At 38.1% G+C, this 14,684-nt stretch overlaps 2 protein-coding genes, 1 long non-coding RNA gene and 1 other non-coding gene across 5 annotated transcripts in view; 2 read left to right on the forward strand and 2 right to left on the reverse strand.

Annotated features, from left to right (window-relative positions):
• Positions 1-14,684, reverse strand: part of LOC145220280 (uncharacterized) — a 100,348-nt gene that overhangs the window by 26,148 nt on the left and 59,516 nt on the right. The gene's annotated exons all lie outside the window — the stretch shown is intronic.
• Positions 1,364-1,437, reverse strand: Trnas-gga (transfer RNA serine (anticodon GGA)). The gene has a single exon. It is a non-coding gene; the product is annotated as a tRNA-Ser (tRNA).
• Positions 10,357-11,473, forward strand: LOC145220276 (uncharacterized). Its single transcript, XM_080087534.1, has one exon. The coding sequence runs from the start codon at positions 10,717-10,719 to the stop codon at positions 11,467-11,469; it is 753 nt and encodes a 250-aa protein (XP_079943660.1). The 5' UTR covers positions 10,357-10,716; the 3' UTR covers positions 11,470-11,473.
• On the forward strand, positions 11,570-13,265 carry LOC145220273 (G-protein coupled receptor GRL101-like). Its single transcript, XM_080087532.1, has one exon. The coding sequence runs from the start codon at positions 11,584-11,586 to the stop codon at positions 13,111-13,113; it is 1,530 nt and encodes a 509-aa protein (XP_079943658.1). The 5' UTR covers positions 11,570-11,583; the 3' UTR covers positions 13,114-13,265.

The following is a 14,684-nucleotide window of genomic DNA, read 5'->3' on the forward strand; positions in this document are numbered from 1 at the left end:
TGGGTGCAATTGATGTGGCCTTCATATCACTGATGATGGCATGAGCATTTGCCGAAACGTTTGAACAATAAAGCATGTCGCTTTTTACGTCTATTTGGGCCGTTATTTTCACCATTAAACTTATGATTTCATTGATTTAACGAGTTTGGTTTCGAATTTTAAAAGGTTCGGGCCGAAACCGAAACTTCGCCAAAACGGCAATTTCGACCGGAAATTTCACAACTTGCTTGCATGATAATTTACAATGCAGTATTAACTCAGTGGACAGTGCGAAAAACCAAACGCGCTTTGATATGTTCATAACAATTTTGCGGGCGCGCCGAGTGGGCGATTTGTTACATTCCACAGCTTGACCAATAAGATCGACACATTTGATCATGTGACATTATGTAACACACGAACAGTAATTCAATTGGATTGCCAAAAGGTATATTTTCTGTCGCAGTTTATTACGATGTATTGATATTTTATTTTGTTAATTATTGTCTGCAGCAAACAATTGACATCACAGTCTGAGCGAAAGTTGAACCAGGAAGCAAACCTATTGCACCAACAGGGTAGTTCCCAGTTCGTGCTCCTGTGCATTGCTCCTCAATTAATATCAATCAGGAAGCAAGCTTGGAAGGGGGTTATTGAATTCCAGTTTATTTATCTCCGTGTGGACGTGGGAAATATGAGACTGGCGTTGATTCACTCAACTTTTCTGAGTAATATTTATGTAAATCGTGGAACAAGCGCGTTCAATTACACACAGGCTTCTGGGGGTTCCATCATGTAACGGTTACAGGGGTTTCGGGAATTCTAAGGGTTCCGCAGTGCTAATACGAGGTTTGTTGCAACAATTCAAACAGGAATGGTTCATAACATGTTGTTACGAACAGTAACGCTCCATGTACGCTCCCATGTACAATCTAGACAAATGACCAATTGTGACATAATAACCAAAGTCTCGCTACGCTGTAAACGAATTGCGAGAAAAAAAGCAGAAACAACCAATCCAAGCAACATGGCAAATGTACTTCAGTGAAAACAAAATGGGCCTAATATTTTTTGGGGGGTTGACAAAATACCTGAGGGGTCACTGTTACTAAAAAGGTTGAAGAGCGCTGATCTGAATCATTGTGCAGTGTTCGTTTTATTGTACTGAAGTCACATTTACAATAATTTAAGAATCCACGACACACATGTATTAAAAGGAAAATATACAGGAAACACAAAACACTTTGGTATTTGTATTTTTTTCATGAAAACATTTGTGTTTGTTTTAAATCAAAGTACGCCAGGCCTATTGAAGGCGCTATACCGAATCAGGCGGTCACCAAGCATTCACCACCATATGGCAAGGCGTAGGCTAGAAAAATCTAGCCTGCGGTGGGATTCGAACCCACGACTGGAGTCTTTCCGGGACTCGCGCTCTACCAACTGAGCTACACAGGCTCAGTGGAGAATCCGCCGAAAGTCAAATCACAAGCACCGTTGCCTGCCTCGTATGCTGCACATGTCAGCTTCGTAGAAGGGGATCGCCAGATTGAGAGTGTTTGCTTTAATGAGCACTGCCGCAGTAATTGTCCATATGTTGTGTTGTTAAATTGCTTGTGAATGAATTATCTCGATTTTGCAAAGACTTTTTAGTTTGCAGTTGCACTGCGCCACACCAAGCATCGTTTCACAGCAAACTGGTTGTGGAGCACTTCTATTACAAAACTTAAAAACTATTATGTACCATAATTTGCTTGAACCTTATAAACATGTCCATTATACTACGCGTCACATCAACTTTAGAAATTTGACTGAAATACATATTTTACGCCAAATTTTTGCATCTCAGTTGATTTTTAGTTGTAGCAACAATTTGAAAGCGATTTTGAAATTTCTTGTCCTTGTGACGCAGATATATTTTATCCAGTGCCATAACAGTTTTTATTTTCTTTGATTAATTTGCTTTTACGGTAAACAAAATCACATCACAGTCTAAGCGAAAGTTGAACCAGGGAGCAAACTTAATGCACCAACAGGGTAGTTCCCAGTTCGTGCTCCTGTGCATTGCTCCTCAATTAATATCAATCAGGGATGCTTGGAAGGGGTTATTGAATTTCACTTTATTATCACCGGGGTTCTTATACCTGCGTAAGGTAATGTAATAAAATTTGTCACCTTTCATTTGTTGAAGCCTTTAAACTGGACAAAGTGGAGATCCGAAGTAAAATAAAAGTGTTACTAACTTTCTCGCTGGGCCGGAGCGTCTTGTTGCAAAAACACAACCCCATGCTTTTCGTCAATTCAGCGTCATGGTGGTTTAACAAGTTGTAACCAATTTACAAACCGCGTCAGGTGACACAGCTCGTCCAATCAGGCTGTACTGTTTGATCACATGACTTGGTTAACACACTCGCTGTATCTCAGAGTTTGATTTAAAAAATATGTATATTAAAATTCAAATTTACACGATTGTACAGTAGTTATATTCAGAATCTGCCAGACCTAAATTTTAAGGGAATTTAAAGGTCCAATTCTGATTCACGCTGAAATGTTTAAAGATTAAATTTTGTTTTAGCTGCACCAGGCGATTAATACATAGCACTCCTCGACCAATGAGATCGCCACATTCGATCACGTGACATGATTTCACAAAAGCTTTATGTATGATTGAAGACAAAATGTGAAGTTTTATTAAATGTTCAGCTTGCAATGTTTTTGTGGCCTGTGTACATTTAATGACTTTGAGCGCCGCAATTCTTGGGGTGGCAGTTTTGTCTTGCTTGCACCTAATGTGTTACTGGTGTCGTTTAGCAAGCGCAGGAAATAACCCGTCATTAAGCTCATATGGGAAGCCCCGTCACGCATGATGGAATGTAGTGACGCGTGGCTATGAACGGTAGTGATGTCACAATACCTGTTGACGTAGATCAACTCGCGGTACTACTTGGCCGCGACTGTATCTACTAACACTTTGTATGATGTTTCACTACTTTAATTGCCACATTTAAGTAAAATAATAAAAAATGTCTAAGTTTACCAACACTTCAAACTGCCCGGTTCAATACAGGGTTAAGATGTATAAAGACCGTTTTGTCTTTACAATATTCTGCGCTCAACACGCATTTTGTTGTAACATCCAACGATAACACAGCATTCTATTTAGTAGCAACCAATCTCCGACAAGTATCAAGTTGTGGTTTGGAAATAAACCTTTCTTTAAGCAGCGCCACACAACTTTTATGCTCAGCCAATCAGGTTGTCGTGTTTGATCATGTGACTTGATTCGACGCGCTTGATTAGTCCCAGCATTTCGCTTCATATTTTAATATTTTCGTGAAAATAATGTCGCTTAATTAATTATCACTGACGCCCGACTAAAAGGGTGAAGTACGTCGAGCACAATGGTTTACGGCCAAGTCATTACCGGTGCAGTATATTCAATCTCCCACCAAGTATAAACAAGCAGCTCAATAAAAGTGGAGATTTCTCCGAGGCTACAAAAGTACAGTTTACTTATATCATGTGTAATTCGCAACCATTAGTTGGCTTTTTATAATCACTTCTGTAAGTTTACATTATTATATTTGTGTGGAAATTGTCATCAGCTTACAACTCTGAACTGGCAAGCAATTGAATTAGGTTCGTATGTTTAGTGGTTCGAAACTGAACTGCTCTGTCCCAGTAGCGGTACTGACCGGTAAACTTTAAGCGATAGTTTGATGCAAAAATGCAATTTAATTTTGATATCCCATACCAAACAAGCAAACAACATTAATATTTTGTGCAGTGCGTCGTTATAATTGCAAGTGATCCATTCTAGTTGATGTTTTCATTAACTTTCGGCGTATGACGTACAGGTCCCGCATGCGCGCTTACTCTGTGTTTAGTAACGAGCCGAAGAATCCCTTGAGCTCATGACAAATTGAATTTTCCAATGCTTGCTTAAAGGTGCTCTTATGTCTGCGGAAGAATAATGCTTTAATAAAGACCGTGCGCTCATAACAAATTACCCAACATGTTGCTAGTTGTGTATTACCCAGCGTATTTCCCCCTTGGGTATTTTCCTATGCTTACCTAAGAAAGTTTTTTTTATGCCTGCGGAAAACGAGCCTTGCGCGTGCAGCAAATTTCCCAGAGAGTGGTATGCTGTGTATTTTCCATGCTTACGTAAGACCAGTGTTCTTATGCTTGGCCATTTTACAATCATCGTCTTTGACAAAAAATCAACCGCCGGGTCCCGTCGGCATTTTTCAACTTAAATGAAAACCGTGGGTAAAAATCATCTGAACGTACGCACACTTTCTGTTTGATCAAAGCGAGTTATGTTACATACACGACTTTGCAAGCATCCAAGCAGGTTTTTTAACGAGTTTCGTGCACTCCACCATAGCGCTTGTTACATGCACGACTTTGCAGGCTTAAAGCGGGTTTCCTAACCAGCTTCGTGCAGTCAACCACAGCGCTTGTTACATGCACGACTTTGCAAGCTTAAAGCGGGTTTCCTAACAAGTTTCGTGCAGTAAACCATAGCGCTTGTTACATGCACGACTTTGCAAGTTTAAAGTAAGTTTGTACACAAGCCTTTTACATGTTCGAAACCTACAAAAATGCATGTAAATTCAAAGCGCTAATTTACAAAACATAAAGAAACATTTAGTTGTTTTGCAATTAATACATACGTACAGTGTGTAACGCAAATTGGCGTTCGTCATTTGATTTCAGAAAACAAGCCGGATGACACCGGTGTGTAAGATCGGAAGATAGAAGGCAGTGCTACGTATGACCTGTCGTTTCCGTTTTAGTGCCTATAAATATTCTGTGAAATTGGCTTTCCTTACAGTAACGCGGTTTATGCAAATTGAAAGTGGGTTCAGAGTTTAATAAATCAATTGACACATAATAGTACAAAGTACTACATGTACTGGTTTGCGCTGCGTGGCTGTGTTAATTATTAGATTTGTATTAATAAAAAAATTAATTTCGACATAGTTATCGACGAAATTTTTTATCGTAGTATGAATGTTTAGATTTAAACAACTAATATTTTCGCGGTAAAACACTTTGCAAAGATGTTTGTTGTGGACGAGTTTTTTAAGGTCCAATTTCTGTTTTAATATTTTTGGTGTGAGATTGTGTAGCTTTAACTTGCAATAATGGAGTTTCCAAGATACAGTGATGATTTGAGGTGAGGGTAGTTTTGAGATTAGTATTAAATTTGTTTGTAAGGAGTTGGTCTAAATGGTGGAGAATTTGGGTGACATGGGACAGTCCAAGACACGGGTTCTTTAATTTTAGGGGAGGGGGGTTCTCTTAGTGGGGCGCAGCACAATCTGGCTGCAAAGTTTTTACTTGCAAACAATTGTAAATTAATGCATTTGAATGCTGTCGACGCTAATTTCTAACTTATTGTTTGGAAATTAAACTGAAGCAAACACATATGGGTGTCCAGTTGTATTATCGTCGGCTGTGATCGCAATTTTGCGTTGGAGACTGCCATGACTTTCAGTGCATCAGCCATTTCTGGGCGACATATTAGCAATTTAAGAGAATACTGGCAACATGGCTCTGTGCGCGCTAGCAGCCTTCTATTTCGCAACTAATCAGTAGTTTTTGGGGTGGCAGTTTTACCTTGCTTGCATCTAATGTGTTGCTGGTGTCGTTTTGCAAGCGCAGGAAATAACCCGTCATTAAGCCTTGTCACGCACGATGGAACATTGTGACGCGTTGCTATGAACGATAGTGATGTCACAATGCAATGTTGACGTAGATCTGCCACCCATAGTATTTGCAAGTAGCTATTCAACTCATGTTAATACTTGGCCTTTACTGTATTTACTAACACTTTGTATGATGTTTCACTACTTTGATTGCCACAATTACCAACACTTTAAACTGCTAGGTTTAATAAGATGTATCACGACCGTTTGTTTGTTGGAAACATTATTGTGTTGACGCCTTTAGACTGAGGCAGAGTGAAAACCCGAAACAGTGAGAGTGGTTTCTGATTCTTTTCAGCCAACCGTGTGTCATTTTTGTCGTTAATACTTTAAGCTCAAGACGTAATTTTTGTAACATCCATCGATAACACAGCACTCCATTTAGTAGCAACCAATCTCCGACTTCCCAAGGATTAGTTAAATCAAGTTGTGGCATGCGCGCTTACTCTGTGTTTAGTAACGAGCGGAAGAATGCCCTGAGCTCATGACAAATTGTATTTTCCAATGCTTGCTTAAAAGTGTTCTTATGCCTGCGGAAGAATAAGCTTTAATAAAGACCCTGCGCTCATAACAAATTACCCAGCGTATTTTCCTATGCTTACCTAAGAAAGTTTTTTTTTAATACCTGTGGAAGGACGAGTGTTGCGCTTTTTAATAAATTACCCAGTGAGTGGTACGCTGTGTATTTGTCATGCTTACGTAAGACCGGTGTTCTTATGCTTGGCCATTTTGCAATCATCGTCTTTGACAAAAAATTAACCGGCGAGTTCTTTCGCCATTTTTCAACCTGATCAAAGCGAGCCATAGCGCTTGTTACATGCACAACTTTGCAAGCTTAAAGCGGGTTTCCTAACGAGCTTGCGCAGTCAACCATAGCACTTGTTACATGCACGACTTTGCAAGCTTAAAGCGGGTTTCCTAACGAGCTTCGTGCAGTCAACCATAGCGCTTATTACATGAACGACTTTGTAAGCTTAAAGCGGGTTTCCTAACAAGCTTCGTGCAGTCGACCATAGCGCTTGTTACATGCACAATTTTGCAAACTTAAAGCGAGTTTCCTAACGAGCTTCGTGCAGTCAACCATAGCGCTTGTTACATGCACGACTTTGCAAGTTTAAAGCGGGTTTCCTAACGAGCTTGCGCAGTCAACCATAGCACTTGTTACATGCACGACTTTGCAAGCTTAAAGCGGGTTTCCTAACGAGCTTCGTGCAGTCAACCATAGCGCTTGTTACATGCACGACTTTGCAAGCTTAAAGTAAGTTTGTACACAAGCCTTTTACATGTTCGAAGCCTACAAAATGCATGTAAATTCAAAGCGCTAATTTACAAAACATAAAGAAACATTTAGTTGTTTTGCAATTAATACATACGTACAGTGTGTAACGCAAATTGGCGTTCGTCATTCGATTTCAGAAAACAAGCCGGATGACACCGGTGTGTAAGATTGAAAGATAGAAGGAAGTGCTGCGTATGACCTGTCGTTTCCGTTTTAGTGCCTATAAATATTCTGCGAAATTGGCTTTCCTTACAGTAACGCGGTTGATGCAAATTGAAAGTGGGTTCAGAGTTTAATAAATCAATTGACACATAATAGTACAAAGTATTACATGTACTGGTTTGCGCTGCGTGGCTGTGTTAATTATTAGATATGTATTAATAAAAAATTTAATTTCGACATAGTTATCGACGAAATTTTTTATCGTAGTAAAAAATTAGATTTAAAACAACAAATGTTTTCGCGGTAAAACACTTTGCAAAGATGTTTGTTGTGGACGAATTGATTTAAAATGTCCAATTTCTGTTTTAATAAGTTTGGTGTGAGATTGTGTAAGCTCCAACAGTGATGGAGTTTCCAAGATACAGTGATTTAATGATTTGAGGTGAGGGTAGTTTTGAGATTAGTATTAAATTTGTTTGTAAAGAGTTGGTCTAAATGGTGGGGAATTTGGGTGACATTGGACAGTCCAAGACACGGGTTGAAATGGGTGTCCAGTTCTATTATCGTCGGCTGTGATCGCAATTTTGCATTGGAGACTGCCAGGACTTTCAGTACATCAACCATTTCTGGGCGACATATTAGCAATTTAAGAGAATACTGGCAACATGACTCTGTGCGCACGCAGCCTTCTATTTCGCAACTTATCAGTGTTAAAGTGGCCTTTTTAACGCTTGGCAGTAGCTTAAAGCGGACCTATGATGTATGTTGTCTGATAAAACAAGACAAAGACCTGATTAAAAAAAGTTTCTTCTCATTGATTTTATCAGCGCTAATATTAATTAAGGGGGCGCGATATTAATTAAATTGTGTCAAGTGTGGGCCGCGGCCGTAAACTGTTAAGGTAATCTATGTTGGTCTAAGAGGAGGTGATCTATATTGTTGTTTTTTAATTTGCAAATTTGCATCGGTTGTTTCTGAGCTCCCTATTTCTAGCAGAAGTAGATTTAAAAGCTATGTGAATTGTTCAATACGTGATTTGCTGTTCGATGTTGTTGAAAAAAGGGTCTTATTTCACTTTGAACGAATAAAGGCCCATTCCAACTAAAGTCAGTGAGCGTGGTTGGTGTACATTAGGGTTTCCATACGCGCTTTAACAAAATTAAGCACGGTTTCAATAATTATCTTTGGCGAAACCAAACTTGCGTTCTAACACATAAAATAGCATGTTGTTACCCTTTACCCCAAAAGTGATATTTTCATAAAATATCATTACTATCACAGAGATAAAACGCGCAGTTTTGTTTCTAAACAAGTTACAATACAAAGCATCGCAAATACGAAAGGAATTTGATTTTTGTGCTTATATTCCAATGCACCGTTACACTTTACCAACCCTAAAAGTCGCGATATCAAACTCTATTTTGTTTGCAAAAGTGCAACACGAAGTTTTACATGATCCGGTTCTTTTTAACAAGAGTTGTTCATATTATTTTGTGTTTGCCAAATGTTTTGCTCAAAATGATAAATTAATTTGTCCGGATTTGAATCAATTTTATTATTCGTTTTGAGAGATTAAATGCTGGTAGTTGCTGTTTAATTTGTTCTGTGCCAAGAAAGGATTTATCTGCTTTTTCGTTTTCGCAAAAATTATTCTGGTTTTTCTATGTTCTGATTTCAGTTCCATTATAAATTTAAAGTTTGTCCGATAACTTGAAAAAAAATGAACCACTCAAGCGCTTCCCCACAAACATTAAAGAGCAAAAAATGAACCGGGTATAATTTTTAATTTTTCTAGAAGTTGTCAATTAATTCACTTACCTTGGTAGACAAGAATAAAAGAAGAGTTTTTGTACAAAAAAACACTAAACTCGTATTTTAACAGTTGCTACATAGAAATCATAAACATGCTGTGGTTATTGTTTCTTTTCGTCGGATGCGTGGAAGGTGAATGTCCGGGCGAGGATTTCAGTCTCGCTCCTCGACCTTATACAAGTAAGCTTACCTCGATCAAAATCAATCCAAAAGTTAATAGCAAATGTTTTGTAGCAAATTAAACTGATGTGTTTTTTTCCAACTTGTGCATCGTTCTATTTTTCTGTAAAACTTATTTTTGCATTTTTTTCCACAGAACCTGAAAATCTCTCGGTGTGCGAGGAACCGTACCGCGGTCCCAACTGCACCTGCCCTTCTTCAATGTTCGAATGTGCTTGTCACAAGTTTGGTCGATGTGGGGACAAACCAGGATGTATTGAGATGTGGAGAGTAAATGACGGGTTGAACGACTGTGGTGATTGGAGCGACGAGTTTAGTGAGGTTTGTCCTAAAGGCAGGTTTCAGTGTGACTGCTTCAACACAACTTGTAAAGGTGAGGTTGCGTGTGTGGGGGAGTGGGATCGATGTGATGGACGTAATGACTGTGGAGATTGGAGTGATGAAGTTAATTGCACTTGTCCAGCTCATAAGTTTGAATGTAATTGTTACAAAACAAAAAACTGTACAACTAGATATGGTTGCATCAACAAAGACTGGCAATGTGATGGATTTAATGTGTGTGAAGATTGGAGTGATGAAGTTAATTGCACTTGTCCAGCTCATAAGGTTGAATGTCCTTGCTACAAAACAAAAAACTGTACAACTAGATATGGTTGCATCCACAAAGACTGGCAATGTAATGGAATTAACAGCTGTGGAGATTGGAGTGATGAAGTGAATTGCACTTGTCCAGCTAATATGTTTAAATGCCCTTGTAACAAAACAACAAACTGTACAATAGGATTTGGTGGTTGCATCAACAATATCAAGCATTGTAATGGAATTGATGATTGTGGAAATTGGGGTGATGAAGTTAATTGCACTTGTCCGGCTCATAAGTTTGAATGTGATTGTTACAAAACAAACAATTGCACATTTGGATATGGTTGCATCAACAAAAACTGGCTATATGATGGAATTAATAGCTGTGGAGATTGGAGTGATGAAGTTAATTGCACGTGTCCAGCTCATAAAGAGTTTGAATGCGATTGTTACAAAACAAACAACTGCACAACTAGATATGGTTGCATTAGCAAATACTCTCAATGTGATGGAATTAATGAGTGTGGAGATTGGAGTGATGAAGTTAATTGCACTTGTCCAAGTTATATAGGGTTTGAATGCGATTGTTACAAAACAAATAACTGCACAAATGAATATGGTTGCATTGAAAAAAACAGACAATGTAATGGAGATAATAACTGTGGAGATTGGAGTGATGAAGTTAATTGCACTTGTCCAGCTAACAAGTTTCAATGTGCATGTGTTGGCACAAAACAATGCAATATCAGTATCGAGGGAAGTTGTATTGACCGATCTTTATTATGTGATGGAAATAGTGACTGTTTTGATGGTAGTGATGAGACACATTACACATGTAACTGCTCTGGAGATTATGCCAGATGTCCCTGTGATCCTGGCAACAAACATTGCCCATCTACTGGCAGATGCATACCTTTTGATTGGATTGGTGACACATATAGCGATTGCTATGATGGAAGTGACGAACTTTGTTCAGTTTCCAACTTCACATGTCAGTCTTGCACAATGTTTGCCACAACTTGTAAAAGTGAACCACTTGCCAGGTATCTTGTACATTCCACAGTACCTGCAGAGTGCAACACAGTAATCCAACCATCATGTGCTGATGACATCAACAGTTGTGAAAGCAAGAGTGTGATTTGTGTCTCCTCAAACTGCAAAAAAACAGACAAATTTTGTCGGAATTATTTTATTTGTGAAAACAAAAAATTCATAACTGGAAGTGATTTTTGTGACGGAGTTCGTAGTTGTAGTGACAATAGCGACGAAATTAGTTCGGGTTTTGGGTTTAAATGCTCTGGATCAACGAGACAAGGTGTATGTGTTTTGTCACAAACAAATGTTTACGATTCAGTGGCTCAATGCTCTGATAAATCTGATCTTTGTTTTGTCAACGGACAGTTCAAATGTTTTCAGTGCTTGGATAAAAAGTTGATCATATCGCCCAAGCAAGTTTGTGACGGCATAGTGGATTGTTTTGATATGTCAGATGAGTGTTTGTGTTCAAGCCAAAGTTTGTGTAATGATATAAGGGGTAGTTGTCCTTCAAATCAGATGCATTGCCATAATAAATCTGTATGTTCAGTTCAAAAGGGAAAGTTGTGCAACTCAAGCGTGCAATGTGTTGATCAAATAAACACAAAATACTGTTCTGCAAATAAATTGGAACAAACTCAGTGTTTACCAGAAAACTATAAAGCCCTCGGACTTAACAAAATATTTAAGTGTGCGAGAAATGACAACAAACTGTTGAGGTGAAGGTTTCAGAATTGGCTAAGTTGGGAATATGATGCCAAAGTTTTGTTGAACTTAATATGTGATGGAAAAGTTGAGTTCTACTTTGGGTTACTAGGTGAAGTGAATTGTCCAAATATGTTTTATTGTTTCTCAAAAAGAAAGATTAACATAAAAAACACTCAGGTGTGCGACGGAAAATTGGATTGTGATGACGGCTCAGATGAATTTCCTGAACTTTGTAACAAAACCCAGTTTTATTGCAAAAGCAAAGATGGGATTTCCATTCACAGAAAAACTGTTTGTGACGGAATTATCGATTGCGACAATGAATCTGATGAAAGCAAATGCCGTTGTGAAAAAAATAGATTTTATTGCACAAATAAACAACCTTTGTCGGTTGAATGGAAACTGGTGCAGAATGGAATTCGCGATTGTTCAGATGGAAGTGATGAATGTGTGAACTTGGTTGGTGACGCATTTGCAGATGTCAACGAAATGATTGCTAATCCAATATACCGCGCAATTTTCTGGATAACAGCTGTGTTAGCTTTGGGGGGAAATTTGTTTGTGTTTGTTGCAACTGCTCACTCTTTATGGAATGTAGACAAAAACAAAAACGTTTTTATTATTACTAGTGCTTTTATTCTAAACCTCTGTTGCTCAGATTTTCTCATGGGAATTTATCTGCTGGTAGTAATAGTGCAAGGAGCTCAATTTTCTGGCAAATACTGTTTATTTGATAAGGAGTGGAGGTCAAGTAGTTTGTGTTCAGGACTTGGAGCACTTGCAATTATTTCTTCAGAGGCATCAGCGATTACAATGACAGCCATGACAACCTTTCGTCTAATATCAGCTTTTAAACCATTTACAATTCGAAGTGTGGGTGTTTTTAGAATTTTACTTGCTGAATTGTTTTGCTGGATTTCGGCTGTTGTTTTGGCAACTATTCCGTTACTAAAAGTCACTTCGGAATATTATACAACTGATGTTTGGTTTCCAAACAACATTTTCGGAAATGATTTTGTTTCCAGGGAAGACATGTCACTTCTTGCACAAAGAATTACAGGTGTAGAACCAGAAAGTTGGAACGATGTGAAAAAAACTATCAAGGATACCTTTTCTCGCAACCCAATCAAAGGAGAGTTTGGATATTATGGAGAAACAAGTGTATGTATGCCACGTTTGTTTGCCACAACCAGTGAATTTGCTTGGGAATATTCAACTTTCCTCATCACAATCAACTTCCTTATGTTCATCTACATGGTTGTTGCATATGTTCTCATCTACAAACAAAGCAACCGCATGAAAGGCTCCAGAAGCAATGATGTCAGCTCCAAGATGCAAAAGAGAATCTCAAGGTTAATTTTGACCGACTTCTGTTGCTGGATTCCAATTTGTGTCATGGGATATTTGAGTATTGGAGGAATCAAGATGCCACCAGATGCTTATGTGTTGAGTGCTTGTCTGTTGCTGCCAATCAACAGCGCTCTTAATCCCTTGCTTTACTCCAAAGCAATAGAAGATCAACTTGTCAGGGCAAAGAAATGGCTGATGGAGAAATTGTCCGTTCTACGAGCAGCTACAAATCGCTCATCGGATTTAGCTGTGACTTACAAAGCTGGTGCAGAGCAAGAAAGCGACAGAGTGATTGAGATCAGAGAATGAAACAACCATAAACTTAAACAATAGTAAATATCCCACAAATATTTGTTGCTGTTTTCGCATTGTTAAATCTTGTTATACTCGATCTCGTTTTCGTCATGTACATAAGGTTATGTTAATATGTCAATTTATTATGTGAAAATTAGACTTATAATGTCTGAGTATTTTTGTATGCATTATTATTTTGGCAATAGCTAAGTTAAGAAAGTTACAAACATAGTAACAAGGCACTTCAGGTGTTTAGCATGATTTTTAAATGTAGAAAGAATGATTGTTACATTTAAAACAGCATAGAAACTAATTTTGCCTTTTGTCGAACAAATAACAACTTTGTAATTAAGAACAAGTTTTGCAACAATACGCACACAAATATTTAGGTTTAGTAACAGTTAAGAGTCTGTATAAATCGTCATGAGTACAATAGGACACAAGCATCAGTGAAGGATAGCAAGCAAAGCTACATAATAGCACTTAAACAATCACCGGATTGAAATCAGCTGCACAACTTTTGGGTTTAATTGTGATCAACTATAGAAAATCAAGGCTGTTACATTGATCACTAAGAAGATGCCTGGAATCTAAACCACTAACCTCACTATGAATAGGGATAGCAATAAACCAGGGGCGTGTAACTGCTTATCGCAATGGGTCACAATTTACATGCATAATGATACTAAGGGCCAATTTGATACATTTTGATAAAAATTCATTTATTGTAATGGTTTCCAACCTGCGGTTTGCCCCTCTCAACGGTCCCTGGTTTGTTTTCAAGGGTCCACGAGGGAAAATTTTAAACCAGAGAACTTTGCCTAAATTTTACCTTGTAATGCAATGTCAAAAATTCCAAACAACAACTTCCTATGATTTAACAGTGAAAGTATAAAACAATTGACTACTTGACGCAGTAAGCGTGGGCTACACAAATAACTGTCGGGGACCGTATGTTGCATGACCCTGCACTTAACTAACCAAAAATACAGAAAAACATCTGTTGCAAAATACTAAGTTGTGACCCCTCTTAAAATAAATACAGCAATCAATAGTTCACAGTGCTTGTGTAAAAGCAATGTACAGTAAAAGTTGCTGTTGTAATAGTTTTGTCATTTTACTGTTGGAAAACTAGAAGGGTGGCATAGCACATATTGCCCTTACAAATACACTATAACCTAATTTAAAACATTAATATATTCCTCTGCTTATTTTGTATTGGGTCCCATATCACCCACTGTTTTTTACAACCCTTGTTGTTTCTGCAAGTAGAAACTCATTTATTAATGGCGAGTTGCACACGATTGTAGGAGGCTAGTGGGGTTAATGATAAAACACAACATTCTACACTTATAAATAGCACACTCTACAAGCTGTCTAAATTTCATTCAATTAATGACCTATTTTGGGGGGCTAGAGGGGTAACTATTGGGTCCACAGGGTTAAACACAACAATTGACACCTATAAATGACAAATACTACAAGCTGTCCAAATTTCATTCAATTCCGACACAGTTTAAAAAACTCTCCCATTTTAGGGGATTAGTGGGGTAACTAATGGGGTTCAACACCCAAAATTATAAAAT

This window comes from Phallusia mammillata, chromosome 3 (genome assembly GCF_965637545.1).
Source record: "Phallusia mammillata chromosome 3, kaPhaMamm4.hap1.1, whole genome shotgun sequence".
In the NCBI taxonomy this organism is placed as follows: domain Eukaryota; kingdom Metazoa; phylum Chordata; class Ascidiacea; order Phlebobranchia; family Ascidiidae; genus Phallusia; species Phallusia mammillata.

Bases quoted from the DNA above. Each gene is read 5' to 3' on its own strand.
- LOC145220276 (XM_080087534.1), top strand. From the start codon at position 10,717: ATGTTTGCCACAACTTGTAAAAGTGAACCACTTGCCAGGTATCTTGTA.
- LOC145220273 (XM_080087532.1), top strand. From the start codon at position 11,584: ATGTTTTATTGTTTCTCAAAAAGAAAGATTAACATAAAAAACACTCAG.